At 44.0% G+C, this 26,273-nt stretch overlaps 1 protein-coding gene across 1 annotated transcript in view; it reads left to right on the forward strand.

The window, feature by feature from the left end:
* Positions 1-1,036: 1,036 nt before the first annotated feature.
* LOC123756144 (hepatitis A virus cellular receptor 1-like) overlaps positions 1,037-26,273 on the forward strand; it is a 75,663-nt gene continuing 50,426 nt past the window's right edge. The window contains exons 1-2 of the mRNA XM_045739203.1: positions 1,037-1,146; positions 1,873-1,955. Coding sequence (XP_045595159.1) covers positions 1,037-1,146; positions 1,873-1,955 — 193 coding nt within the window. The remainder of the gene's footprint in view (positions 1,147-1,872; positions 1,956-26,273) is intronic.

Consider the following 26,273-nt stretch of genomic DNA (forward strand, 5'->3'; position numbering starts at 1 on the left):
CCTAGCCACAGTGCTTCATGCCCTAGCCACAGTGCTTCATGCCCTAGCCACAGTGCTTCATGCCCAGCCCACAGTGCTTCATGCCCAGCCCACAGTGCTTCATGCCCAGGCCACAGTGCTTCATGCCCAGGCCACAGTGCTTCATGCCCAGGCCACAGTGCTTCATGCCCAGGCCACAGTGCTTCATGCCCAGGCCACAGTGCTTCATGCCCTAGCCACAGTGCTTCATGCCCAGGCCACAGTGCTTCATGCCCAGGCCACAGTGCTTCATGCCCTAGCCACAGTACTACATGCCCAGGCCACAGTGCTTCATGCCCAGGCCACAGTGCTTCATGCCCAGCCCACAGTGCTTCATGCCCAGGCCACAGTGCTTCATGCCCAGGCCACAGTGCTTCATGCCCTGGCCACAGTGCTCCATGTTGTGAAGTGCAGAGCTTGCACTCTACTCCCAGATGGTATTCCCGTCCGTTAGTACTCAGCGCGTTGTTCTAGTAATAAGACAATGCACATTGTTTACTTTTTAACCATGTTATTTACTAACAGTTACTTGCTAACCATGTTATTTACTAACATTTTAACTTCAAGCACACGCTGCAGCAGACATGTCAATCAATTTAACCTTTATGGACTGTGATTGTTTGACCAAAAACCAGAAAAAAACTTTTTCAGGGAAGAGTGAGATGGACAAAGAAAGTATAAGCACTTGCCGCGGGAGTCGACACGAGCAATTAGACACGCACTACGTGTCCGCCCTCCGGCTGCCAGCCTCAGTGTCGCGACACGCCGGAACTCCGCTGCTGCTCGGCAACAATTTTCTGTGACAATAAGAGAGCATATTTGTGTGTCAGCAGGTGGGCGAGCACCTGTCTCAGCAGGTGGGCGACCACAAGCTGGGCTGAGCGTGAGGGCATGTCAAGCGTGCGTTATTTCCTTGTAAAGAGTTCAAGCTGAAAACCCGATCTGAGCTCAGATGTAAAATCCTCTTCCGCTGCAAGAGTCTTATAGGTGCTTGGGAAGTAAAACAGTGAATTACATGATGCTTCATCATCCACAGTTATGTGCTGCCCGTCATACTTCATTACCTCATGAACGACAGTGCTCGGTACTGCCCGTCATACTTCATTACCTCATGAATGACAGTGCTCGGTACTGCCCGTCATACTTGCTTATCTCGTGACTGACAGAGTTCGGTATTGAAGGTCATACCTGTCAAACTAAGGCTGGGACCCCATCATGGTGCAGAAGCTAAGGCAGGGGCCCCATCACGGTGCAGAAGCTAAGGCAGGGTGCCCATGATGGTGCAGTAGCTAAGGCTGGGGCCCCTTCATGGGGCAGAAGCTAAGGCAGGGGCCCCATCACTGTGCAGTAGCTAAGGCAGGGGGCCCATGATGGTGCAGTAGCTAAGGCTGGGGCCCCTTCATGGTGCAAAGAGAAGTGTTTTAGGTTTTAATTTCTGTCCGCCAATGATACTCGTGTTCGCTCACCGCAGCAACATGCCATAAATGATGCAAGCCTTCATCACTGTTGCAACATTCCTTCACTGATGCAACACTGCATCATTCCTGCAGCTCTCACTAAAGCAGATCTTCAGTGATACAACACCATTTCTTTACTGGTATTGTAGGCAATTACGTTTACAACACTCTGCCCCTTCTGCAACACTCTGCAACACACTTTCCCTTCTGCAACACTGCCCCTTCTGCAACACACTGCCCCTTCTGCAACACACTGCCATTTCTGCAACACTTTAACCCTTCGGCAACACACTTCTACAACGCCAAATCATGTTTTGTCCAAATTATCTTTCCCATTCTGGTACTAAACGCTCAAAATTATGTATTTCCCTTTTTAAATTTCAACATTTATTTTCAGCAATAAAGTCAAAATTTCTTCTAAGCAATATTTAGAAGTAACGAATCATAGCAGCAATGCTCTCTTCCAGGTCTATATTACTGGCAAGTGAACCGGTTGGCACGTCTCCTAGCGAGCCCATTAGGTGAAGAATCTGTTCGTAGTAAGGTCTGTACCTCTACCACTTGCTAGATCATATAGTCACTATCATTCGTAAAGTACAATATTCTGCCACTTGCGTGTACACCTCCTTTATCACTCCTCTTAAAAGTTTGTATTGTTCACCACTTGGAGGGCCAGCTGAACGCTGCAGCACTTGTAAGAACGTTACATCTGGCCTCCACTTGCAATAGCGCCTCGCCAGCTACCATTATCTTCCTGGTTTATGTATCAGAGACGCGTTTCAATCGAGCCATTGACTCCCATTTGAGCGGCGGCGTTGCGGAAAGTGTAGCTCTCGTGGCTGAGAACATTTTAGCCCCAGTCCCGGCAGCGGCCGCATTACACATTAATAAAGTGCAGGGAGCAACTTCCTGGCCGGCATCCTCTCCTGTAAGTGCTGCCGGATGTCGCTGCTGGCCGATGGTAAGACCTGCCCGGCCGCTGCTGCTGCTGCTGCTGTGGAGGTTACAGTCAGAAATTCTATTATGTTATTGGGACTGTTCTTACCGTTATTGGAGCTGGGAAGTTGCGCTTGGGATTTCTTGCTACTTTTACTGTTGATTTTGTTATGGTGTAATATGTCGGCCCATTCTCTTGCTAGTGGACTTGTGCAGCTGGTGATGTTTTTTTCTGCTCTGTTGTTGTAAGCCCAATCATTTGGGCTGGAAGGTAGAGCGACGGTCTCACTTCATGCCGGTCGGGGTTAAATCTCCGACCGTCAAAGTGATTGGGCACCATTCCTTCTCCCGTCCCATCCCAAATCCTTACCCTGACCCCCTTGTGGGATATTTGGGTTTGATTCTGATTAATTAATAATTAAAGTAGTAAATTAAATTACGAAGGACCACCCGCTTTTAAAGTAAAGAGGGAAACTGAGAATTTCAGATCATTAGATAAAATTCTAGAGAAAACCAGTGACTATGGATATGACTAGAAGGTATGATCATAAGAATAATTAATGGGCTGTATTATTAAAACCAAACCTCAAACACCTACATTGGGGGTTATTACTGGAGGTCAGTACGTCCAGGAATCAGTGTGGTTCGTTCACTAATTCTATTAATAATAATCTAATCCTATAATTAATGTTGAATATAATATTATTCATACAAAGAAGAACATGAATATGAGCATAATAATGAGTTACAGTAAATCACACATTATGTTGTACATTCTGAATGTATCAAATTGCAAAGTTATGAATAAAAGAAATAAGCCTTAGCTGGTAATAGATTCCTTTAGATAACCCTGGCAGTCCTCTTAATCTCCAAGTCTGATACACCGACGAATGACACGGTTAGCATGGAGAAGACAGCATGAGGAATTCGTCTCTCGAGCTGCAAGATAAATGAATACCAGTAGCAATTGATTTAACTACTCAATACATATTCAAGATTATTGATATCTACAGATAGAATTCTAATCACCTGTTATTAGGTGTTGTCTTGCCGCGTGACGGGCAATCACCCTGCCATTAATACACTTATAAATGATGCATCAAATAAAAGTACTTAACTGTGGGCACTGTGTAAGTATTAAGATTGCCGTAATTACGCATCTCAGGCTCCAGTGAACCTATGGATTGATGCGTTTCAAGCTGGCTGATCACGTGTCGTCAGGAACCAAGTCTAGGGGCCCTTATTTAACACCAGCACTAGTTGAAGATATTATCTGCAAGGTCGTTCACGCCTCACAGTGGCGGCTTTCATCTGTGGATAGACACACGTGTCCTATTTGCTGGACAATGGCGTCTTTTGTGAGTACGGTAAGAGTAGGTCTGCTTCTCTTCGGTTCCCCACGTGTACTCTTCCCGAGCGCCTCACCGACTCTGGGGATGGCGTCGCGTCCCTCCACCCACGCCGAGTCGACGTTCATTACACAAATTATTGGCATGAACATTAATATTTCTCGCATTCGCGCTTGAAACTCCAAAGACTGGACGGGTTTATTATTTAGAGGAACGAAATATTATTATTTACCTATATAAGAATAGTAAATATATAAGGGAGAGGAATTAATGTCTCCCCATGGCATTCATTGATGACGTTAACACTACCGCGAGGGAGACGCAATGATTCTAACGCTCTATTCGGCTTTTAGTTAGAGAACAATTCGTCTGCAATCAGTTGTCATACAGAATGCTTTAATTATGGAGAATCGTATTTAATTCTCACACAAATTGAATATAATGTGTTTTACTGTAAAGAAATCTGACGCAATACTGGCGTCAGGTGACGTGAGAATTCTAGCCTAAGGCACAGATGAATTATTAGTACAGGAGAATTCTACGAGTTGTTAATTTTACTTACTACAGTATTAAGTATGGTTAGTAATAAGTAATGAGAATACAACAATGCTGTATTCGATGTTGGAAATATCCAACACCCCTTGCCAGTGCTATATAGTATAATGGCTTGGTGCTATCACTTAATTCCCTTCCCTTCTGTTGTTGTAAACAGATGTCTGTTGGCCACTGTTTTGCACCTCAATTTTTCCTGTTGCTTCGTACTATTTATAGTCAAGTAATCCTCATCACACAGACATTGTGATTGTTTTCTTATCATAGCCTCACGACAGGGCTTATGGAGCTGTATATTTCATGTTCTTTAGCATACGCTATTCTTGTAACTGTTGAACTTGTTCTTGATGATGGGACGAGGTGCTGGAGCAACAAGATAGAGCTGCTGGTTGGTGTTTCGAGTGAAGTTCGAGCCATACAGTTGGCTCGAACTTGAAGTTCGAGTCATGCTCTACATAACAATTTACTGGAATACATAAAGAAAGGGGCACGGTGACTTCCAATGCATCTGATGCCTGCAGGACACAACTCTAATGGAATCATGCTAAAAACGCGCTCTGTAAAGAGGCCTCTTCCATGGATGTCTCCTGTGTTATTCTAAGCAGCTCTCCACTTATAGTGTTATTTTCATTATATTTTTACAGATTATCTTGGAGGCTGTACTTTTACATTGTTGTTCCTTTCTCAGATGCTGGTTTTTGTTCCTTGCTATCGCCCGGGGTCCGTTTCTCAAGAATCAACTGACACCCAGTTTCGTTTTATTTATGAACGAACCTGACAATTGATGGTAAAGATATTTCTCCAAACTTTTCTAAACACTTAAGACACGGATCAATTGATGGTGAGTTGGCAGCGCTGAGCACTGAGCGTTCTAGATTATTATTTTAAGACTGACTGGAAGCTGCATGTTAAAGTCTCCACCTTATCCAGGGTCAAGTATGCAACAGGAGCAAGCCGTTTCAGTCACCCTGGTTAACTTACATCACAGTCAGGCTCGTGCTGAGCATCAGGCAGTTATCCTAACTCTATTTTATTTAATGAGCAGCGCAAGAAGCGAGAATTGCGTCTATTACTTTAATGTGAAGTAATAAGGGAGTGTGGGTCTGGCAGCCGTCGCACGCCCCCCGCGGGCCGCCACCCCTCGTATACATTTGGACGCAATACAACGAAAACTTTAATATGCCGTTTAATATTTTAAATGGAAAAACAATATATTTAAAAGCTTTCAAACCATATAAATTTTTACAAACATATTTTCAACATACTCGAATGAGCTAGATACCTTATTTCATTTAAATTAACAGTGCTGTTGTTATGACTGCAGGATTGTGGAAGAGGGTGGCTTACGCAGCACCCACTGATATTACACAGCACCTGCTGATACACAGCTGATATTACACAGCACCATCGCTCTCTCCCTCTATATATATATATATATATATATATATATATATATATATATATATATATATATATATATATATTTATATTTATATATATAAATATATATATAAAATGTGTGTGTTATAACTGGTTGTTGATTGCTGATCTTGACTTTTCGATGTGTAGGGCCTCGCTGATGTCCAGTCTTCTGTTGTCAGTATGCATGTAGATTATTTCGGTGAAATAATCTGGCCCACTCTCGGTAGTGGCTCGCCCCGCCGCCACTATCCCTGGCTCGCCCCGTCGCCACTATCCCTGGCTCGCCCCGCCGCCACTATCCCTGGCTCGCCCCGCCGCCACTATCCCTGGCTCGCCCCGCCGCCACTATCCCTGGCTCGCCCCGCCGCCACTATCCCTGGCTCGCCCCGCCGCCACTATCCCTGGCTCGCCCCGCCGCCACTATCCCTGGCTCGCCCCGCCGCCACTATCCCTGGCTCGCCCCGCCGCCACTATCCCTGGCTCGCCCCGCCGCCACTAACCCTGGCTCGCCCCGCCGCCACTATCCCTGGCTCGCCCCGCCGCCACTATCCCTGGCTCGCCCCGCCGCCACTATCCCTGGCTCGCCCCGCCGCCACTATCCCTGGCTCGCCCCGCCGCCACTATCCCTGGCTCGCCCCGCCGCCACTATCCCTGGCTCGCCCCGCCGCCACTATCCCTGGCTCGCCCCGCCGCCACTATCCCTGGCTCGCCCCGCCGCCACCATCTATGGCTAGCCCCCCCGCCACCCTATGACTCGCCCCGCCGCCACCCTATGGCTCGCCCCGCCGCCACCCTATGGCTCGCCCAGCCGCCACCCCAGACTCGCCCCACGATACAATAATGTAACTTGGGAAATTAATTGTTGGTGCTCCCGGTAATGATGACGGAGCGGTTGTCCTTACGCGGGTTATCTCGAAGTCTGTGTCAAGCTTTCATTATTTCGTTATATATGTTATCCTTGTCAATTCATTTCACTCAAGCTTTGCAGACTGTGGCATCATCTAAGCTTAAGTTTACTTACTGATATTTTCCAGCGAGAGAGTGACGATATAAACCGCATTTAGTACTAACTATGATGTGGCTGTGGTAGAGGTGTGGCGGAGTTTAAGGGATCTGAAGTGTGGCAGAGTGCTTACCTAAGAATGACTTCAGGCGGAGTGAGATCTATAGCTGTTCTATGCCTCGCTACCTATGTTGGATCTGGTGTGTTTTATTTGTCAAGTTATTGTCAAAGCTTTTCTTCAAGTTATGCATTGAGGTGGCTTCCACAACTTCTCCTTTCTGTGCATTTCTACTACGAGTTGGGGTTGTGTGGGTTGTAGCGCTCTTGTAGTGGGAAGGAATGCAGTACGAAACAGCTTTGGCCTTTTCTTTTTATTAAAAAAATATAAATGTGCTGGCTACGCGCTAGCTATCAGGAGTGAATGTGTGTGTACAGCGCCGCTGCACAAGATGGTCTGGCCGTTGGAGTCCAGTTACACTTGGACAAGATGCACATCTGCAAGCATGTTGACGCTGCTGTTGAAAACTGCTGCTGAGTTTAGTGCTGGTAATATGCAGTCGATGAATGAGGGTCAACACATGTGCCACCACGTGAGTCCAACGTTCTACTTGTTGATCACCCGGACAGGACACGAGGCTTGGCTTGTCGACCTTGTCCTTCTCCTTCGTGCGAGTTCCATCTCTTCCTTCGCTTCTCTGAGGTTGTGAGGTTTGACTTCCTGAACCTGTGTCCCCGTAGCTTCGTCCTCTTAATGCTGGCACTCGACCTGTTGCTATTCTCTGAAGTTTCTTAAGTTTGTTTTTGTCCTCTGTGGTGGAGGCGAGTGATATGGCGTGGAGGTGTGTGGTGCGGAGGTGTGTGGTGTTGTGGAGGTGTGTGGTGTTGTGGAGGTGTGTGGCGTGGTGGAGGTGTGTGGCGTTGTGGAGGTGTGTAGCGTGGTGGAGGTGTGTGGCGTGGTAGAGGCGGGCGGCGTGGTGGAGGCGGGCGGCGTGGTGGGGGCGAGCGGCGTGGCGGAGCAGTGGCAAGGGCAGTAATCCAGGGGTGTGTGACTGCACAGTTCGCCTGGCTTTACACTGCCGAGATCCGTGCCTCTCGTGTGTGGGTGTGCCAGACGCACACTGACCAGCGTGATGCGAGAGTGAGGCTGGAGGCGCCCGGAGGTCACACCGGGTCGCTGAGAGACATTGTGTTGGTGAGCGAGAGAATGGAGGCCACTCTGGCAGATGAAAAGATAATGACAGGCTGATCCAAGGAAAGATATTAAGTTGCAAAAGCAATTGAACACTGCTCAAGACAAATAATTGATGTTGCAACAAAAGGATGGGGTCGGGTCTGGTTAGTGCAACAAGTGGATGGTATGGGGTCAGAATAGTGCAACAAGCGAATAGGGTGGGGTCAGGTTTGAGCAGAGGTATCTTAAATGGAAATGGGATGGTAATGGAAGAAATGAGATTCTGAAAACCTCGTACTATAAAACAATCGGTTATTTCCGGTCCACACATATGCGTCTTCATTACAAGAAGCTTGTTATACAATCGCCCTTCGATTTGTAAATAATGATTTATTATAATCATTATCTTATCTCAGTGGCAAACGCGATTTATTTTACTCCTGAGGTGAACAATAATTCCCTCTACAAAAGTGGATATAACATACATGTTGATGATACAACAGAGACAGTAATATATTCAGTATAATACATGATTCTCCCGGGCCTGGACATTATTATAACAGCGGAGGTTTCAAGTGCTCATCTGCGCTGCAGAATCTTATAAAGTCGATGAGGTGGATCCCGTCCTGCGCAGCATTAAAATACTCCATTATTAATCAACACGCGTGCAGTATGATTCATAGCAACGTTCTTCCTTACGTATCACAACGTCATCCTTGTGAGGGATAACATCTTGCACCATTGACTTCAAGTATTTATTTACTGATAATGAACAGAGCATCAGATATAAGATTCATTCAAACGTCTCGGACTGTCTGAGAGTCATCTTGGGTCTAATCGGTTGTGAGCCGACTGCGATAACTACGGCGCCACAATTCATCCATCTCTCTTATTTTTGTTTTTCCTAAGGACTTTGTGATATATCCGAGCACCAAGAGACCTGTGTACGTGTTCTCAGCTCCTGCGTTGTTGTAATTAACATGCGGCTGTGGCCATAACCATTGCCCACGACGAGGACAGGAAGCCGGCGGCTTGTCGAAGGTTCCACTGTTTGCCCTTATGGTCTTTGCCAGTTGTGTTTTAAAACTTAACAGAGTTTTGGTATTTACGGCTTCGGCGGGTAGGAAGTTCCATGGGTTTATAACTCTGTGGGTGACAAAGCATCTGTTCTCAGTCCTACATTGTGGCTTGTTGAGCTTGAAACCGTTGCTCTTTGTTTGTGTTACATATAACTTTTTGAAGAAATTGTCCGGATCAACATCCGGCAAATTGTTCAGTATTTTATGATAGTTGTATGGGTTTATGATAACCCACACGTCGGAAAATAAAGAACAAATGACGTTTCGATCCGTCCTGGATCATTATCATATGTAATTGAAAGAGAGTTAAAGGGACAAACATTACATGGTAAGAGTATGAAGTGAAAGGTGGTAAGAATGAGAGAAATGTAAGAATAAGAGAAATGTAAGAATAAGAGAAATGTAAGAATAAGACAAATGTAAGAATAAGAGAAAGGTAAGAATAAGACAAATGTAAGAATAAGACAAATGTAAAAATTAGAGACAGGTAAGAGTATGAAGTGAAAGGTGGTAAGAATGAGAGAAATGTAAGAATAAGAGAAATGTAAGAATAAGAGAAATGTAAGAATAAGAGAAATGTAAGAATAAGACAAATGTAAGAATAAGAGAAAGGTAAGAATAAGACAAATGTAAGAATAAGACAAATGTAAAAATTAGAGACAGGTAAGAATAAGAGAAAGGTAAGAATTTGTCCTCTGTACTTTTTAACCTCTCGTGAAATTGCTTGTTATTAATAACTGCCCCTTTTGTATGAGTTTTCCGTACTCTTTCTCCCAACTTAAGAAGTTCTCTCCCATTTTTCACTTAGCTCTGGTAATTGGCAATTCCAATAGGCAGCCATGTTTCTGCAACCTTTAGGCACTTTCTATCATCTACGTTTAACTCATTGGCTCTGATTTCCTTATATTTTCCCCTCATGTGAATTGCTGTGTTTACTGGTTTTATGTTTATGCCTACACAATCGAGCTGCTAGCTCTGGGACCCCGCCTTATTAACCGTCGGTTGTCTAATGTACTGACTCCCGACCCATCATATTTACTACATATATTTCTATGTAACACATACATACTCATCTCCAGAATGCAGCCCGTAGGAACTGTCTAACGTCCAGGTACCTGTTTACTGCTAGGTGGACAGGTGCATCAGGTGAAAGCAACTGTGCCTATTTTGTATGCTCATATTTGGATATGAGCGACTGTGAATTATGAAATTTGGGTTTCTTTGTCCATAGAGTGTTAATCAGTAATGTTGAATGTACTAAAATAAATCGTAACTTCAATATTGAAATTGCCTGTAGTGAAATAGGGCCTGATGATAACTATGGCATAACCCCCTTTGAAATTAAAAATGCACTCAAGAAAGGTAAGGCTACCTCTCCTGGAGAGGATGGCATCACATACAACACCATGAGGGTACTTGCTGAGCTGCCAAATAGCCCTTTGCTAGAATTGTTTAATCAAAGTCTAAGGCAGGGTGTTTTACCTGACCGCTGGACACAGGGACTCATAATACCCATACCCAAGCCTAATTCACAAAAATTTAGACCCATTTCTCTGACGTCGTGCATGTGCAAAGTTCTTGAGAGAATTATTCTCGACAGACTAATGTTTCAAATCAAGCCCCACCTTGCCCCTAACCTGTATGGTTTCCTTCCTGGAAGAAGCACACAAACTTGCTTTGCTGAGTATTTTATCAGAGGGGGACCAAACTCTCAGGCGGCATTTATTGATCTCCAAACTGCTTTTGATACAGCAAACAAAGAAATAATCCTAGAACAGCTAGCCTCTTTTGGAGTTAAGGGATGACTGTTGACATGGCTCAGGGGGTACCTGAGTAACATAACCGCCTCAGTCCTTTTCAAGGGGGTCAAAAGTAAACTCTGTGCACCCTTTGAGTTGGGTACACCCCAGGGTGGAGTGCTAAGTCCCACACTGTTCAATGTTCTGATGCACAAATTAACAATTGATATTCCCACACTACCTGACGAAGCCGTCATTTGTTATGCCGATGATATATGCATTGTTGCAAATTCCCAAACTAGACTGCAAGCTCTACTTGATTCATTCGCTGCTAAAAGCATTGAATGTGGTCTTGTTATCTCTATAACTAAATCCAGAGTTCTCCATCCCAAAGAGAAAACTCATGTCCCTATAGCTTTCAAGGTCAACAGCCAGAACATTGAAACGTGTGGGCAGCACAAATACCTTGGAGTTGGTATTAACAGTGACATTGTAAATGATCTACACCGTAGGTTAAAAGAAAGACTAAAACCATTGAGAACACTTACTGGTAAGAATATTGGTATCAATATTAAATATGCTAGACTATTCTATATGATGTTTGTTAGATCTCTCGTTGATTATAATGCTCTGCATTTAATTAATTTCCCCTCCTTTGTGTTGGACAAACTTGAAGTAATACAGAACGAGGCCATGAGGATAATTCTTGGTGCCCCAAGATGCACAAGAATCATCAACATGAGGGAAGAACTGAAGTTTCCAACCATACTAGAGAGAATAATGCAAGTTAACACTACCTTCTGTCTTAAAGTCATGAGAGATCCTACATCTCCTGCATTGCTCAGAGACAAATTATTTAGTGCTGTTAACACCCTTTTGACTGGTGCCGACATACCAACTCACTCCTTTTATGATAATTGGCTGAGAAACAATGCTTACAATCTCATTAAACTTACCATTCCTTTTAAGTGCAATCTACCAGTCTCTGATATTCCTCTTTATCTGTACCCCACCATTCAAGTATCATACACACCTGTCACCAAGAAAGATAATGAGAATCTTGCTCTACTCAAAGCTGTCACTCTTGAAACAATTGCCTCCTCCATCGAGAGTCTAAGATCTCACGAGCACTGTGTCTACACCGACGGCTCAGTCCAGTCTTCTACTGGACGGACTGCAGCGGCATGTAGGTTTTATAGAAATAATATTTGCACAAAGTCTGTCAGTGTCAGGTTAAACAACTGGCTGACCTCCACACAAGCAGAACTAGCAGCATTACATTTAGCAACCAGCACATTAAAAAATATTGGAGGAGGAATAATATTCTGCGATTCAAAGTCTGCTCTTCAAGCAATCGAAAACTTCTCTTGGAAGATCGACAGCAAGAACCTCATACTCCCAATTATAAATGACCTAATTGATGCACAGAGTAAAGGGTCTCGAATCTCCTTTGTATGGATACCTTCACACATAAATATAACCCATCATAATGAGACAGACATTGCAGCCAAATTAGCGTGTAACAAGTTTGAAGTTGAATTAGATCTAGGTATCCCCATCTCTGCTGTCAAAACTGTATTGGTCCAATCATTCAGATCTGATAGAAAAGAACTTACTGACTCCCAACGACCTGGAAGTACTAGTATAAAAAGCTATGATTTGTTCAGATCTGAAACCTACATCTATGGACAGCACAAAACGTCCACTAGACTGTGCGACACAGTGGTTGCAAGGATCAGGTTGGGTTACCGTTACCTGTGGCAGGTGGCTGCAGGTGACGGGTCTCCCAATCCTGAGCACTCCAGTTGCAAACTCTGTGAGCAGGAGCTACGGCATGATCTCCCGCACTACATCACTGAATGCCCAGTTATTAGACCTTTCAGACCAGTTGGCATGAGGTACCTGGAGCTTTGCAATTACTTTATTCACTCTCGTATTCTTGAAGATATCCTCACAGTATACCCAAAATTTGCCAGTGCAGGCTATTAAACACATGGCTCTGTATGACTAACCATCCTGCGAGATGGGGACTTGTATTACCACTGCTACCTTATTCAATCTTGTGGTGTTGATATTCTCAAAATGCATCCGGAGTCTGCCAGTGCAGACCGCTTATCACATGCCTCTGTATGACTAACCATCCTGTGTGATGGGGATTTTTTAGCATCACCTAGTTAGCTTCTTTTTGACACACTGTATTCCACTTCATATAGTCTAGGGTAGCTGCACTAATGCAGATGTACCTAATATGTTAATAAAAAAAAAAAAAAAAAAAAAAAATTCTCCGGCATCTTTTACCCCCAGAGAGAGAGAGAGAGAACAAGAGAGATAGACATACGTGATGATCCTCGTCAGAGAGAATATACGCCACAAATAACACTAAATTGAGGCCATTATTCAGAGTTGTGTACAGCCTGGACGACACCAGTGCTCACTGCACCTTCACACACTCAACACTTCCCTCAGTTTATCTCCTACTTTGCTTTTAAGGACTAACGTTTGCTATTATTTCTTGTGGGAAGAAACACTATCATGAAGCCTTCATTAACCTGGACCAAGAAGCTGGTATCAAAGTCTGGTGTACATATTCAAGGCAATTGATAATAGCATCGACTATAATGGAGCCCATCTTGAGCTGAGTGAGGCCTTGGGTACTGTACCCAATAAGAGGACAATCATTAAGATTGAGGCCCCCGGAATTGGAGAGAACGTTTTGAATTGGATCTCCGTTTCCAACGGTGTGAAGTCAGAGTAGAGAAATATCCACTTGTGGTGTGCCCCAGATCTGATTTAGGATCTTAGTTGTTCATAACTTGACAGTGATCTAGGTTCTGGGGTGAAAGGTATTACCAGCAAGTTTGCATGTGACCCGAAAGTGGAGCGAACAGCAAACTCGAATGGGGACTCAGCCTAAATCCAGAAAAAAATCGTATCGCAACACTGAAGAGAAAAGTTATAAATGCAGTTTGACGTTGATATGGACGACGTCCTTAACCTGAGAACTAACAGTGCTCTGTCTATTATAGATGAAGCAGATTTGCGTGGCGTATTGTTCATGATAGTGACCCGATATCTAGGTACCAATATACCAGCACGTGTAAGGAAACACATTGAATACTTGAATTTATAACCAGAAGTGTCAACAATAAATACACAAATATCGTCCTCCAATTATATGCAAGTCGGTGACGTGCCACTTACACTACGCCGTCATATTTTGATTACCGTATTACAAATGAAGCATCGATTCCTTCAAAAAAAACTAAGATGACCAGGCTGATTCCTGGTGTTTGTGAGCTTCCGTACAGAGAGACTTTTATGAGACTTAGCCTGCATTACCGGGAGAGAGGGAGGGTTAGGGGAGACTGAGTCCAGGTCTTGATGTGGATGAGGGGAATCACCAGGGGTATATACGAGTCAGGTCCTGAAACTAACAGATCAGATCCGAACTCTTAACAGTGGCAATAAACTAGAGGAATTCAGATTCAGGAAGGATTGGTTTGTCAACAGAGTGATACTCAAGTGAAAGAGGTTGCCGGATATAGACACAAATGGTATAAGTAGCTTTAAAAATATATTTTGAAGATCAGCCCGTTCTCACCACTTGACACTCCGTAAAAATTGCAACTGTTTTGCCTAACCAGAAAAATTTGAACCTACGCAGCTCTCCTAACTACCGAGGCTGATGGTCAGATAACGACAATATTATGGTGCTTTCATTTGTAATAATACCCACAATTTTGAAGAATTGGTTGATTCCGGTAATAATGCGATCTATTTGGTGAGAAATCTATTAAGTTGCTATGTACATGTGGAAGAGGGGTTGGGTCCAGATGGGAACAGCCCAGAATGAGCCAACAGCCCAGCTGCCGTGATCAGACTTGCTAAGATGAATGGGGCTTTAACTACGAACTGAAAAACTTAAGAGTCAACAGCAACTAAGTCCGGGTTTAGGTTCATGTTGAGTATGAGAGCAGATTGAAGATGTCAAGAAAGATTTATCTTGGACGATCCCGGTATAAGATGATTGAAGTGCCTGACCCACCAGAAGAGAGCATTGTTCGTGTAAGCAAGTTTGACACCTCTTTTTGTGTCCTTTAAGTGTGCTATTAATAATAAGGCCAGCTTCACCAAGGTAGTAGAGACGACAAGCGAGCCCCAGGCGAGTGACTAAACACCAGCACCATTGGATGCAGGAGGGGAAGGAGTCTCAACTACGAAGTGTGCTTCTTTCTCAAAAGGCAAGTTCTATGTCAATTTGGACGAAGGGTATAAGTAAGATTTATTACGAAAGCTTTTTTTTTGGCTTGCGAGTAGGTACAGTTGATAACATTTAAAGGATAGAGATCGACTTTTAGAAGGTTACATATAAAGAAACTGAGAGTCAATGATGCGTAATATCGGAGGAATAGGGAGACGAGAAACCTTTTCTTAACTGGAGAAAGATGGTAAGAAAATAAATTAATGTGCATACCACTGAGAAAGGGTCGGCGGGGGGTGGGGGGTGGTAGACAGAGAAATCGGTTAGGCACTTCAGTGCCGTGACTTTTACAAAAGACTCTCTGGCAATTGTTGTTTTACAACAGATTTCGTAATCAGTGCTTTGTACACGTGTGAGCAATCAAGAAACGGGTCCCAGTCATTCTTTCCTGTCCGGGGTTCGAACCCAGGCCGACTAAAGGTGCTAACCACTATATTCTATGGACATCTTTCTTTGTAAGTGAGAGTCATCAGCTTGCGTAAGTTACCATAAGTGAACCACAAAGGTAATATTACAATCTTCCCCGAAATTTTACGAACAAATTGTCTTGGAGTAAAGCCTTGAAGAAGGTATGATGCACCAGGGAGCGGAGCCGGTGCTCACACGGTAAACACCCTGGCTACTGACCTTTGACCCTACAAATGATAAACAAACTGAGTAGGTCTACCTGTGCAGGGAGCAGTAAGAGTGAACAAACACATACCAGCTCGCTCCGAACTCTCTCAAGCCAGAAACGACGACCCGCGTATATTTTCGATTGCTTATTATTTTCGTGTTTCTTTTGTTTGTGCATTTTTGTATTTGTGTAAAATGGTGCTATGTCACATTGTTCCCGCTACCGGAGGCGGAGAGAGGCAGTACTGGTGAGCTGTGAGGCCCCAGGCACCTGCCCCACGGAGATGGTGACCTGGCCTCCTCCATCACCACGGAGATGGTGACCTGGCCTCCTCCATCACCACAGAGATGGTGACCTAGCCTCCTCCATCACCACGGAGATGGTGACCTGGCCTCCTCCATCACCACGGAGATGGTGACCTGGCCTCCTCCATCACCACAGAGATGGTGACCTAGCCTCCTCCATCACCACGGAGATGGTGACCTGGCCTCCTCCATCACCACGGAGATGGTGACCTGGCCTCCTCCATCACCACGGAGATGGTGACCTGGCCGCCTCCTCCATCATCACAGAGATGGTGACCTGGCCTCCTCCATCACCACAGAGATGGTGACCTGGCCTCCTCCATCACCATAGAGATGGTGACCTGGCCGCCTCCTCCATCATCACAGAGATGGTGACCTGGCCTTCTCCATCACCACAGAGATGGTGACCTGGCCTCCTCCATCACCACAGAGATGGTGACCTGGCCTCCTCCATCACCATAGAGATGGTGACCTGGCCGCCTCCTCCATCATCACAGAGATGGTGACCTGGCCTCCTCCATCACCACAGAGATGGTGACCTGGCCTCCTCCATCATCACGCTCTAATACTTTCTCATTTCTATTTTCATATTTACAATTCTTTTGTTAAGCTATAATTTTCCCGTGTGTCTCTCTGAATTATTTGTCAGGAGAAAACTTTGGAAGGATTTCTGGAGAGGTCTTCTCTTGTTATGTATGAAACGTGTCTTAAAATACTTCATCTCACGTTCTCTAAATACAAATAATAACGGTTTGCCTTTTATGCAAGGAAGACCAGAGAATATGGGGTTCCAGCTTTTGGGTTCTGTCTTAATTATTATTTCTGTTCATAACTGTGGTTATAGTTAAAGATTATCCATATAATACCGGGAACTCTGATCTATCCATATCTAGATATGGATATCTAGATATATCTAGATATATCTAGATCTATCCATCTATCCAACCAACCATTCCTCCATCAATCTATCCATTCATACATCTGTGTAGCCATCTATCCTCACATCCTTCTATCCATCCATCTACCTATCTATATATCCATTCACCTACCTATACATCTATCTATCCATATATCTTTTAATCTATGTGTCCGTCTATCCATCAATCTGTCCATCTATCCACCAATCTATTCATCTATATACTCATATATCCACCTATTTATCCATCTAGTCATCTATCCATCCATCTATCTACGTCCTCCCCGCTTCCTCCTCCCCTAGTCCTCGCCACTATCTCCCATATCCCATTATCCTCCCTTCCCCTCTCCAGCCCTTCCTCTAGTCTTTTCTACCACATCAACCTCTCTGCCCCCGTACTCCCCCACCCCATGTAGATCCCCACCAGCCCTTTCCCTCGTCCTTCCGCCTCCTATCCCTATCTCTTCCCATCTACATCCCCTTTCCCATACTCCCTCCCCCTCACCTTCCCCCAACTTCCGTCTAAACCCCTCTTCCCTTTCATAAAATACATTATTAAGGAGCAATGAACGCAGTTACAGCCCCGCTTCTGTGCCAGGTAAGCCCACTACGGGCTCACCATAGCCCGTGCTACTTGTAACTTTTGTTCCCAGTAGCTGAATCTAAAACAACAACAGCAACGACGAGCAATGAAACTACTTTGTGTTCATGGAAATCTTTTTTTTATTAATATATTAGGTACATCTGTATTTGTATAGCTACCCTAGACTATTTGATGGGGAATAGTGTCAAAAAGGTAGCTACGTGATGCTAAAAAATCCCTATCACACAGGATGACTAGTCATACAGAGGCATGTGATAAGTAGTCTGCACTGGCAGACACTGGGTGCATTACGAGGATATCATCAACACAAGAGTGAATAAGGCAGCAGTGATACTAAAAGTCCCCATCTCGCAGGCTGGTTAGTCATTCATGAAAACTTTTTTTTTATTATTAATATATTAGGTACATCTGCATTAGTGCAGCTACCCTAGACTATATGAAGTGGAGTACAGTGTGTCAAAAAAGCTAACTACGTTATGCTATAAAATCCCCATCACACAGGATGGTTAGTCATACAGAGACATGTGATAGGCAGTCTGCACTGGCAGATTCCAGAAGCATTTTGAGGATATCAACACAAGATTGAATAAGATAGCAGTGGTAATAAAAGTCCCCATCCCGCAGGATGATTAGTCATGGAAATCATTCTTTCTGATGACGAAAAAGTCTTCGGTCATCTCCACCAATATTTTACACTTAATCAGAATTGAATCCATGAGAATTGGATGGGCCAACTCTGACCAGCCTATGTCTGTCCCGTACCCCCGACCATGCGTCAGGCCTCCAACCTTTAACAGACATTCTCTCTGATAGATATTAACATATCTAGCAATAGCTAATAATCCTTTTAATAATGCAAGTCAGCTGGAAAGATTGGTAACCAGAACAAAATAAAAGTGTGAGCTACAGCATTAAATAAGGAGTTGCTCCACCATAGATCTTTATGAGCAACTTGCTCATGAGGCAAGTTCACCTGTTCTCTCAAAAAATACATAGAATTTTGACGTCAAAATCCCCAACGGACAAAATATGATAAACTATAAATCATAGCGACTTACAAACATCACGTTTCTAGCATGGGTCCATCGGCTAGGTTAGGTTCGGACAATTGTTCATTACATGCCCACTTGGAGACTGTCAGCTCCAACGATCTTGATGTATAGGCAAGACAATAACATCCCCTTCAAGGCACCTGACAATGCACAAACAAGAAGTCACTATCAAAGATCACATGTTTTCAGCATACCCGGGAGTGGGGAGATGAGGGGTTTGAAGCTTTCATATATGCATCCGAAGGCTATGTAAACACTTTCCTGGTCCAATGAGAGAATTATAAAGGGAGGAAGTGTGGTGTGCGGGCCGTGTAGATGACAAGAATCATAGGGGGGGAGGGAGATTAGGGGGTGCTGACGAGAGGGATTTAAGGAAGGGTAAAGTAATGAGGGAAGAGGGGTGTTGGGAAGGGAAAAGTGGGAGAGAGATGTGTAGAGTGGGATGTGAGAAACAGGAGGGTTAATTCTAGATGTGAGAGGAGGGAGTGCTAGACAAACGAGGCAGTTACTCCACTGCCGCCGTGGTGACTGCGCCGCCGCAGCCGCCGCCGCCTCCTGACTCACTGACCACAATCCAATTTCTGGTCGACAGCTGCGGGTCGTTTCATCCTCGTTGTGATGAATATCCGCATAGATTCACGACGCGATAAAGAGACCCCATTAGATCCCGGATATGGAGGAGGGCCGGGGAGGAGGAGAGGAGCCAGAGGGTTGAGACATTTTGGAGAGAAGGATGGCCGTGGAGTTGACATTGTGAGGCGAGTGAGGAAGATGTTTGATGGAACACGCTTGTGGATCGAATTTCTTTTTAGTATGTGATGAAGGGATGTGTTGTGGATTTTGTTTTTATTATTGTCTTGGAGAGCAATTGCTTAATTAGTTATTGGTGACGTTGTAGATAACCTTAGTCTGAGAAGAGGGGGGGACATAGTGGCACAACTTTGCAGGTAGTTGAAATAGGGTAATTGTCCTCGTTTTGAAAGGAGAGTCCGTGGTGTGCATTTACTAAGTAGCGGATGTATAGCAGTCGATATTTGTTTGTTGGAAGAGGATGTGGACGGCCGCCTATTTTCACGAAGGAAGACGATGCGTAGCAGATCATGTCTGAATGACGAGAAGGTATGAAATTGAATTTTTTCTCGAAGAAAACATGTGGAGAACCTTAAATGAATGAAGAGAATGTAAATTTGGGCCTATTTTTAAGGGAGGCAAGTGTAGCGATATGAAATAAAACTTGTGTGGAGGGAAAGTGAGGGAGGGGAGCCGGACATGTAGCACGAGTTAATTATAACAGGACCGAGGTGCAGTTAGCGAGGCAGCACTGTGGAGCAGCACCGCGGACCTGCGCCGGAGGGAGGGACGGGGCCACACGGAGAGGGACTTGCTCTAACGAGGAAGTACAGCGTGAGAGAGAGGGTGAGAGGGGCGACACATGAGAGGGGCGACACATGAGAGGGAAGACGTCAGGTTTATATAGGCACCATTATAAGACCTCGAGAGTGTGATGGTGAGGAAGTACATGTTAAAGCTACACCAAAGTCATTGTAATTACAAGGAGGAAGACCACGCTAGAATATGAGGACAAGGAGCAACAGGTACAGGGAAGGAGTGGTGTCACCCAGGTACAGGGAACGATGGGGTGACACAGGTACTGGGAACAAGGGGCATACTACCGCTCGCAGGATGAGTATAGGGAGCACTATGAACTAGACATTATTCCCTAGCAAGAATAAAAACAGGAGAGTAATATACTTGAGAATTGTGAGGTAAGCCATATACACACATGTTTCTTCCTCGTATTGGCATCAACGAGGCACCAAGGCCGGAACTCTAAGCCGGTTTCTTCCAGATGAACTGCCGACCACAGTCATTGCTCAACAATATTAAATCAATAAGATATCCAGTTTAATCACATTTGCCCTCTGACAAAAGCAAGGTACATTTATCTTCTCCTAGTTACAATTTGCTCGACAGCTGCTCGCTAGATTACTCCCACAGATACAATTTCATACAGATCTACTCGTAAATGGAGTTCTCCACAACAATGTTATTTATTTCGTTGGCAGAGTTCACCAGTACCAAATTATGTGTTGGAAAATCGCTCACGTTAAGAACAGTCGGTGGTATATGTTTAGCTGAATGGTTGCTTGATTTTTTAATCGTTTCCAGAGGAGGTACTGTACCATCTTCCCTACACACTATCTTAGTCATTGTAACCATCTTAACTTCACAATATATTTCCCACTATAGCCAGCTCAATGACACACTCTTTTCAACATTGTGGCCATCTTCTCTACAAAAAGCCTTCTACACTGTAACCATTTCAAGACATTCGGAACTCCTCTTGGTCAAATTCTTCAATTCGTACAAATTGTTTTTATCCTGCTGTGGACGTGATGACTGAAGTGTTCGTACACTTCAGATTACTGAGCCCACCACCAAATAGGGCTCATTGGTCGTGGTGAGAGTTAGGCTCTTAACCAGTATCTCGTCAAACAACTTCGTTCCTAAAAAATAAAGTTAAAAACAATTTGCCTCCGTAAAAGAGTAAGGTAAACGCTGTTTCGGAAATAACACTACAATGTGTGAAAGATATTACCCAAATTACTCATTTGGAATTCGCTTGTTTAATCATTTTCTAACTGGTAAAGACGAACAATGTGCACAAGTTGCGTTCAAATTTGTTTGTAATTACGACTGTCGCTTAATTATTCGTCATAAAATACTGCACAACATTTGGTGAACATTTTTGTGAGACGTAAATATTCTCTTTGAGCATTGTGATGCCTCACATGGTAAGTCTTCGCTGTAAAACTTCCTCTGCCTATCTTCTCCAATGACATAACATCTTAAGAGGGACTCGGAAAATAATGATAAGTTGAAAAATACTCCAGTTAACTGCAAATATTAGTTAATTCTTCGTGTATTAAATAGGTTTACTGAGCATTAGCCAAAGTTTGAATATTAGATGACACTCATACTGTTTCCCTTAATTGATTTGGTTGACAGTAAAGGAATTCCCAGATTATGACGCCATGTTCAAGTCTCTGCATAATGTATATAATATGCTATGTTAATCCTGTTCGTAAGTACACCACTTTGCCATTACCTCTCCTTAGCAGAGCAAGCGAGGAAGCGTCTCACTCACACTACCTGGGAGGGTGTGAGAGGGCGTAGTTCCCTCATTACTTCACTCATGAAGTCCTCCATGACGTTGCTCTCGCAGACTGTAGCGGAGATAATGGGTGGCTTCCCTGGCATCATTATCACGCCCCTCTACAATACAAGGACTGACGTCTTCCACTGACAATAACATGAGCATGATGGAACTCGCACGTATTCCACTTCTCTGTGTGCGACAACTCTCGTACCTAACTATTCCCCATTCATCTATGTATGTGCTTGAAACTTTACTTGAAATCTTTAGCTTGAAATCAAGGATACTATTTACTAACGTGTTCAACACGTCTGTAGTCCTACATCCAGACTAGCACTTCACTTTTTATTTCTAAATCTAAATTTTTCAAATGTGAATTGATTGATTCGAGTTCTATATCTAAACATGTGAATTTGCCCTTCTGGAATAATGTCGAAGAATGAGTATTGTCGATGAAGGAACCTGCTGAGTCAGTGAGGGGATCTGCAAATACGTTCATTTAAGACCTTGGTGGGCCAACGCGAATGGACTGACCGTCAAAGCCAAGTGACAGTCCCGACCGGTGAGTGTCGGAAGTAATTACGACCCGATGTGTGTGTGCACAAGGCAGAAGGAGTAGCCGTTGAAGAGGCTAGTGAAGACATGACCGAGGTCACGGTAAGCAAGTGCTCCTTTGGTTTTTCGCCTGTGAAGAGGCAAGTGCAGTGTGGACTGTGGCCCTAGAAAGGGAGTGTTTTATTTAGCTTTGCCAACGAAGAGGCTGTTGGCACTCGTTTGTTGACGCTGAACAATTCAATAATAACCAGTAATGTGAGCTAGTAAAGCAGAATTAAATATCTCTGGTTACCTTATAAGGTAACCAGAGATCTTAAATTAAAACAGTTGATATTAAATTGATATAAAACAGTTGATATTAAATTGATATAAAACAGTTGATATTAAGATAATATAAAACAGTTGATATTAAATTGATATAAAACAGTTAATATTAGATTAAATCAGTGAATACAGTGCACAGACTGTGACGGCACCCTGTATCGAAACTGACCCAACTAGTGAAGTCGGTCATCATAATATTTTTCTCCGTGGCAGTGAATCAGTGCACTGGGCATTGACATAAGGCTGCCAGGAAAGAGTACATCTCGCGGAGCGACGAGGGCTAAGGGAGATTCAGTGTTGACACCAGCGTTGGACGCCCTGCATAAAAGCCTTCCCTGGTGTGTGGAGAGGATCGGCACCACGTCTTTTATTACCCAAAGACGGACGAGGATACATGTTATGCCAGGGAACAACCAAGGATGTTGTGATGGAACTTCAGTAAGCTGGCGACACATGAAAACTAGAAACCGCTGAAGATACACCCTTTTCCTTCCCAAGTAATCTGCCCTCCCACAATCCCTTGTTGACAAGGCGTTCCGAAAAGAACTTGAAGGATTATATAGGTAGCTGCAAGGTAACATGCTCACCAGTCGAGCAAAGGCTGAAAGATGGGGTCACAAGAGCTGAGACCCTGGAAGCTCAACTCAGAAGGACAAAGAGAAACAGACGCGCGGACCCCTCGAACACCGCGACTTGGTGAAGTCATCAATCTTGCCATGAAATATATTACTCCAATGTGTTGCATATAACTGTGTTCTGAACCAAATTTGTAATTGTTCCTAAATATCGCAAGCAAGTTGAATGGTCACAATGCTCATTCCTTCCTTCCATAAAATGTAAACTAAATTCATAGTTTAAGGTTTTCACAAGCAATAAATATACCAGTGCATCTCCGTCACGTCATAAACTAATGTATTTGTCCCAGTGATGTGCAATGTATCCCTGACTCTGGCAAACATACCCAGATTGATCGAACTCCGGTACATGCACCTCTTGAGCTACGGACTGCGATGAAGGAGTTAGGACTACTGTGACTGAGTCTGGGATACAGTTAAGGAGTCAAGGCAACGGTGAAGAAGTCAGGGCTACAGTGAAGTAGCCAGGGCTACAGTGAAAGAGTCAGGACTACGGTGAAGGAGTCAGAGCTACAGTAAAAACAAGACCATAATCACGACATGAGAGATACTATACTCTGGAGATGTCAGCTAGAGTAGATCACCAGGAGAAAGCTACTTGCTAAACCACTGTGTTGACCAGAGACAAGATTATAGTGCTCTTGATGTTGGATAATATTATTATATTAAATGTTAATACTTCTGATATAGCAGGAGAGGAAACCATAGGGTGTGAGCAGCATTAGAAAGATCGTCTGTCTTTGGAATTGGCTAAACAAGACAATATTTCGGAGAGAAAAGTTTTAGAAAGTAGTTCGTGGAATAGCAAGATAAAGTAGGCACAGTTATTGACACCTGGCCACTGGCCTTCAATACTAGTCTAGGATGAAGTAAAAAAGAATAACTAAAATTCAAAATACACTTTCCAAGAGAATATCAAGAAAAGTATACAAAATAATTTTACTTTAAATATACAAGAAAAGTATAATTTACACAACCTAATCACAAAACCTGCCTATTAGTATATTTCCTCACAATAATAGTATATCAGTTACTAAGTACACAGTGACAATAGGCTACTGCACTTAATAGCTATGAAATGAATATATCATAGTACATACGCCAGTAATACATCAGGTATATAACTGTATACATAATACATAGTAATATATAGAGTATGTCACATACAATAATACATAGAATTCGATTCTATATACACATAATAGTATATACAGGATACACTCATATTAGGCTACACTGCCTTATATTATACTATGGTATGATCACATCATACCTGGTGTATGTGGGGTCCTAACAGTGCTACAGTTTACAAATTAGACCTTTTGCCTTGTGTTTGATCCTCTGTCCAGTGAGGAGACCAGTGAGTACTCACCTAGTTGTGCTTGCGGGGGTTGAGCTTTGACTGTTTGGTTCTGCCACTCAACTGTCAATCAACTGGTGCATAGATTCCTGAGCTTATTGGGCTCTATCAAATCTACATTTGAAACTGTGTATGGAGTCTGCGTCCACCACATCACTGCCTAATGCATTCCATTTGTTAACTACTTGGACACTGAACAAAATCTTTCTAACGTCTCCGTGGCTCATTTGGGTGCTAAGTGTTTCCACCTGTGTCCCGTGGTTCACGTACCCGTGGTAAACAGTTTATTTTTATCTACCCTGTCAATTCCTCTGAGAATTTTATAGATAGTGATCTTGTCTCCCATAACTCTTCTGTCTTCCAGTGTCGTGAGGTTTAGTTCCAATAATCATTCCTCGTAGCTCATACCTCTCAGCTCGGGGACTAGCCTGGTGGTATACCTCTGAACCTTTTCTAACATCGTTTTGTGTCTGACTAGATGTGGACTCCACGTTGGAGCCGCATATTCCAGTATTGGTCTGACTTATGAGGTATACAACGTTCTGAATGATTCCTTTTCTTGTTTAGGTACTCCCTTATTCATTGGAACACCCTACCACTTACTCCAGCTTGTTTCTCCAATTATGCAACATTCACTTATGAGGTACTGTGTCAAACGCTTTCTAACAATCCAAAAAAAATGCAGTGTACCCATCCTTCTTTTTCTTGTTTAAAGCTTGTTGCTTGGTCATATAAATGTATTGAGCCTGTGAGATACGACTTGACATCCATGAACCAATGCTGGTGGTGTGTTACGAAGCTCCTCTCCAGATGTGCTACCAGCATTTTTCTCACAATCTTCTCCACCAACTTGCATAGTTTACTAGGTAAGGACACCGGCCAATCTCCCTTTTTGTATATTGGGACTACATAAGATGTCTTTCAACTCTCTGGTAGGTCTCTTGTTTCCAGTGACTTGTTATACACCATAGATAGTGGCATGTAAAGTGCTTCTGCCCTCTCTTTTCACCCAGTGAATAACTCAGTGAGTAATCCAGTGAGTGACGCAGTGGGTAACCCAGTGAGTGACCCAGTGGGCAACCCAGTGAGTGACCCAGTGGGCAACCCAGTGAGTGACCCAGTGGGTGACCCAGTGAACATGAGGCTGATGACATAACTGATGACTAGGTCACACTGACCACAAGTTGCAGGTCGTGTGTAACTGTCTCTGTGAAGGGTGCTTATCTGACGCCGTCTCCACCACGCGAGTTATGGTCCCAGTCCGGATATTGTCTCTCCCCTCTCTTCGTCCCCTGCTGCTGCTGCTGTTGTTGCTGCTGCTACTGGTGTTGCTGCTACTGGTGTTGCTGCTACTGGTGTTGCTGTTGCTGCTACTGGTGTTGCTGCTACTGGTGTTGCTGCTACTGGTGTTGCTGCTACTGGTGTTGCTGCTGCTGTTACTGGTGTTGCTGCTACTGGTGTTGCTGCTACTGGTGTTGCTGCTGCTGCTGCTGCTGCTACTGGTGTTGCTGCTGCTGCTACTGGTGTTGCTGTTGCTGCTACTGGTGTTGCTGCGGCTGCTACTGGTGTTGCTGCTGCTGCTACTGGTGTTGCTGCTGCTGCCACTGGTGTTGCTGCTGCTGCCACTGGTGTTGCTGCTGCTGCTACTGGTGTTGCTGCTGCTGCTACTGGTGTTGCTGCTACTGGTGTTGCTGCTGCTGCTACTGGTGTTGTTGCTGCTGCTACTGGTGTTGCTGCTGCTGGTGTTGCTGCTACTGGTGTT

Source organism: Procambarus clarkii, chromosome 55 (assembly GCF_040958095.1).
Source record: "Procambarus clarkii isolate CNS0578487 chromosome 55, FALCON_Pclarkii_2.0, whole genome shotgun sequence".
In the NCBI taxonomy this organism is placed as follows: Eukaryota; Metazoa; Arthropoda; class Malacostraca; order Decapoda; family Cambaridae; genus Procambarus; species Procambarus clarkii.